The 4,900-nt window shown below is 33.3% G+C and overlaps 1 protein-coding gene across 1 annotated transcript in view; it reads left to right on the top strand.

Annotated features, from left to right (window-relative positions):
• Positions 1 to 2,102: 2,102 nt before the first annotated feature.
• LOC306856035 (alpha-N-acetylneuraminate alpha-2,8-sialyltransferase ST8SIA3-like) overlaps positions 2,103 to 4,900 on the top strand; it is a gene marked incomplete at both ends in the record, with an annotated part of 12,225 nt that continues 9,427 nt past the window's right edge. The window contains one exon of the mRNA XM_079395002.1: positions 2,103 to 2,266. Within this exon, the coding sequence (XP_079251128.1) occupies positions 2,103 to 2,266 (164 nt within the window). The remainder of the gene's footprint in view (positions 2,267 to 4,900) is intronic.

Raw genomic sequence — 4,900 nt, 5'->3', positions numbered from 1 at the left:
AAAATCTAAATATTGAGAAAATCTCCTTTAAAGTTGTTCAAATGAAGTTCTTAGCAATGCATATTACTAATCAAAAATTAAGTTTTGATATATTTACAGCAGGAAATTTACAAAATATCTTCATGTAACATGATCTTTATTTAATATCCTAATGATTTTTGGCACAAAAGAAAAATTAATAATTTTGTCCCATACAATGTATTGTTGGCTATTGCTACAAATATACCTGTGCGACTTAAGACTGGTTTTGTGCTCCAGGGTCACATATGATAATATATTCAATTGTTTATTGCTAATTGTATTCAGCTATTATATTGTATTATAATGAATTGTGAATATTTTGTTACATTTATATTTCCCAAATATATAATGCACATTTTTTTTAAATTCACTTTTTATTTTGTCTGTGTATATGTTGATGTTGCTGGATGTTCAGAACAGGGTTATGATTGATGAATTGATGAAAAATAAAGGCAAACATTTGACTAAATCTGAAATAAATGAGTGAAAATTGTTTCTACACTAAAAATGCTTTAGTGTATGGCATAAAAAATTGAAATTAGGAGATAAAAATTCTTAATTTTGAAATAAAAGTTATGGCATAAAAAGTCATATTTGTGACATTAAAAGATGTAATTATGACAAAAGTCATAACTAGGACACAAGAAGTCAAATTCACATTAAAAAATCTTATTTTGTGTCACAATTATGGAATAAAATGTCAAAAGTGAGAAAACAAGACATTTAAAAAAGATAATAATATGTAAAAAAAAAAAGTAATTATAACATAAAAATCTAAACTATGGCATAAACACAAGTGGACTTAATTAAATATGAGTTTTACATGTTTTGTCTGTCATGAATGTGCAGTAAGAGACAGTACTGCCTTTTGTCTGTCTGTTGGGTGTTTTGTTTGTTTGTTTGTTTTTATAAATGTTGTTTTGCAGATGAAGTTCAGTGTGATCTTTGATGTTGTGGAAGATCATAACTCTCTCTGCTCCAGAAACTCGTTTGGTTTTGCTCCACGAAACTGATCTTTAATTCTCCCTGCTGCTGAAATTGATGAGTTTTTCATAATTATTCCCAATGCAGCCTTTTTAACTTTTCATGAGAGAAAGAGCAATTTCACAGCTTTTATTGTGTTCTGTAGAGAAGTGAGATATTAGATATTGATATTTGTGTGGTTTATATCCTGCGCTGCCTCTAATGTTTTATATAAAGTGCATTAGACATTAGTGTGTTTACAAAAGGCCAGATTCATCACCGGCGTTCACTAATAGCTTTCTGTAGTTAAACTTTACACAGTTTAGTCTGTTTCTTTAGCAAGGACCTGATTGAATCATAAAGGTTTGTGTGTTTGGTTGCATGTGTTATTTTAAAATGCTTTTGAAGTTTTGAGAAAGTGAGAGGCAGATATTTCTATTATATATTTTAATTTCCATAAATACAAACACCCAATGAGTCATAATATTGCTGTTTTTTTGTCCATTATGTTGGATGTTTGTTTTGTTTTTTTAGACTTTCTGAGTGTTGATTTTGATTGCTTCTATTGTCCTCATTTGTAAGTCACTTTAGATAAAAGCATCTGCTAAATGACTAAATGTAAATATAAGGATAAACATAATCACATTGATGTAATTTAATGTTAATATTTTCATAAAATCTCAATATAAATGTATTTATTATACGAATTTAAAAAATGTAAACATAATATTGTGTGTTTTGGTATGAGGATGTGTGTAGGCGTGTGTGTGTGTGTGTCTGATCAGGATAATCCGAGTAACCCTTTCGTGTCCGCGGATCCTCCAGCGCTTCAGTCTGCGGCAGGGACTTGTTTATTTCTTGCATTTCTCTGAACAGGACCGAGTCTCCTTTAAATATCGCCCTCCGTTCCTGAACGAGAATCCCGACTGCGAGCGGAGATGATGCTCCCCGCCGACTTTAGCCCGAGATCCGGCGTGGCAGCGGCCGGTGCTGATGAGAGCCGCCGCGGTCCCCAGCTCTTCCTCAGCATCAGCAGCATCATCATCGGCGTCTGACGCGGCGCGGCGCGTCCACCATGCTCGTTCTCCGTGTGTGAATCGCAGTGTTTCTGGGCTGAGATGGTTCGGGTCGTCAGTGTTCTGGGTCTGGTGATGTTCAGCGTCGCTTTGCTCATTTTATCGTTGATCAGTTACGTGTCCATCAAGAAAGACTTCATCTTCACCTCTCCAAAATACGCCAACTCCGGCGGGCCGCGGATGTACATGTTGCACACGGGCTTTCGGTGAGTGAGTGATTTATCACTTACATGCATTAAATTAATCTCATAAAGGGGGTGTTTATGTCTGGAATTCAAAGGGGGGCGTTTCTAATGCGCATGTGTGCAGATATAGCCTACGTATAGATCAACAAAGCGTGCTTTAATCACATTTAGGAAAGGCCTCTCTCGTCCTTCTGTCATGATGCTCGGCGCGCATGCGCAGTTCGCTCTTGGATCATGAAGATGGACTAACCTACATTCTCATATTTCGCAGAGTAGTGATTTCTGAAGTCAGCTGCTGCATTCATATTCTATATGCGTCGTGCTTTCGATTCTAACAGACTTAAGTTCTTGATTAGCATTTATATCCTTCAACATTTCCTGTTGTGTTCACAAAAATAGTGGAAAATATTCAGACTATAAAAATGTTCTTCATATCAATATTTAATTGTTTTTTTATAGGCAAATACGTTTATGGTCAATTTATTACATTTATTATTATTTTTTAGAGGCAAATATGTTTTATTATAGTAACTGAAAGTAAAAACAACACCATAAAACAACTTAATAAAGTAAAATGTATTTTAATTAATCTTGTTGCCAAGGACACATTTCTCATTTAGTTTCATAAAAAAAAATTATAATTACAATTTTTACAAAAACTTATAAAAAAAATTACAAAAGCACAGCAAAATTACTAGAACTTTAACAAATTAATATGAAACAAAATATAAAAATAAAAACCAATAAACATCACAATAGTAATATCAATTTTACTATGCTTTTAACACTGGTCTGTGGCATTGTTGTGAAAACAGCATTTTAAAATCTTAATTTTTAATTATGATAAAATACTTGCATTATAGAATTCATTTAAAGGAATAGTTCACTCAAAAATGAACATTAGCTGTAAATGTACTCACTCTCAGGCCATCTGAAAATAGGATGAGTTTGGAGAAGTGTATAATTTCATCACTGTCTCTGCAGTGAATGGGTGCCGTCAGAATGAGAGTCCAAACAGCTGATAAAAACATCACAATAATCCACACCACTCCAGTCCATCAGTTAACATCTGGAGAAGACAAAAAATGAAACTAATCCATCAGTAAAACATCCTTAATCCATAATAACGCTTCCTCCATCTCCTGTTGTCTCTCACATCGAATTCCAGCCACATGTTTGTTTAGAGCTGTGTTGGACTGTTTTATAACCATGATCTGTGCAGATTTCTCTCCTGATTCAGAGCAGATGACTTTATCACTGGAGAAACTGTGATTGGATTATTTTAGCCAGAAGTGATGGTTTGAAGTTAAAAATGATGGATTTGTTTCTTACAAACACGCAGATTTTGGCTTCTAAAGATACATTTTGCCATCCATTTAGCCATAAAATGTGTTTGAAATGTAAACAGCTCCACAATTATTGTGGTTATCTCAAATATATGGTAGCATGAAGCCTGTAAGGTGTAAGTACGGCGCTGTGTTTTATGTTGTTGTGGGTCTGTGAGACTGAAGGATGGTCTGAGACGGTGCCGCTGTCCTTGGTCCTGATTTACTCCTCGGGCCGTTTCATTTCCAGTCAGCAATCAGACGCTTCTGCTGCAGTCAAGGTTACATAGCAGGAGTCATTTTGATCCCGTATGTCTTGCGGAAGATATGACCATATGTTACTCAGCTTTACTGTGAGTCATTTGAACTTCTGCCAGTGAAGAGAGAGCATACGCCAAGACTAGCAGAACTGCATTGAAATGTGTTGATCCTGGTCAAAAATTAGCAGCCTTTTAAAAAGTCCTTGTAAATCTCTCATTAGTCTTTATTATCACCAAATCTTGGATTCAAGCTGTTTATCAACTTGTTTTCTTTGATTTAGAGCAGGTTTTGCGTTTATTTTTGGATCTGATTGATTGTAGGCCTCATTGATCTGAGCTCATGCGCCTCAGTTTTTGAGCCAAAATGATCTACAAATAATGCTTTTTCACTCCAAACTGAGGCACATGAGCTTAGATCAGTGAGGCCTACAATCAATCAGATCCAAAGGGAAATGCAAAACCTGTGCTAAATCAAAGAAAACAAGTTGATCAACACATTGAATACAATATTTGGTGATAATAAAGCATAATGAGAGATTTACAAGCCCATTTTTTTGTAAGATGGTCAGTTTTGAATGGGAGCATCACAAATGTTAGGTGGGGAAAAAATACCAAAGAAATATTTTTAAAAATTATGTTTTTGGGAAGTTGTTATATCTTATTTTTTTTAAATAATATTTTAAATATATGTATATTTGTTATATATATTAAAATATATATTTTTAAATCTGCTTCATTTCCGTACAGTAGGTAAAATCTTATATGTTTTTTTATTTTTTATAATATTTTAAATATATGTATATTTATTATATATATTAAAATATATATTTTTAAATCTGCTTCATTTCCATACAGTAGGTAAAATAAACATTTACATAACATTTATTTTTCAATGCTGAATATTAAAGCTAAAATGTGTAATTTTTGTATAATATTGTAATGCCAAACTGAATTCGAACACTTCTGCTATTTTATGCATTAAGTTTATGCAAATTGGTTGAAATCAGTGTTAAATCTATAAAAGTAAATTTTTATAAAATGAGAAAACTACTATTTCAGTCTTTCTGCAC

The sequence above is a fragment of the Barbus barbus genome, assembly GCF_936440315.1.
Source record: "Barbus barbus genome assembly, chromosome: 36".
Taxonomy (NCBI): Eukaryota; Metazoa; Chordata; class Actinopteri; order Cypriniformes; family Cyprinidae; genus Barbus; species Barbus barbus.
The sequence above is the reverse complement of the archived record's forward strand: the minus strand, read 5'-3'. Positions and strand labels throughout refer to the sequence as shown.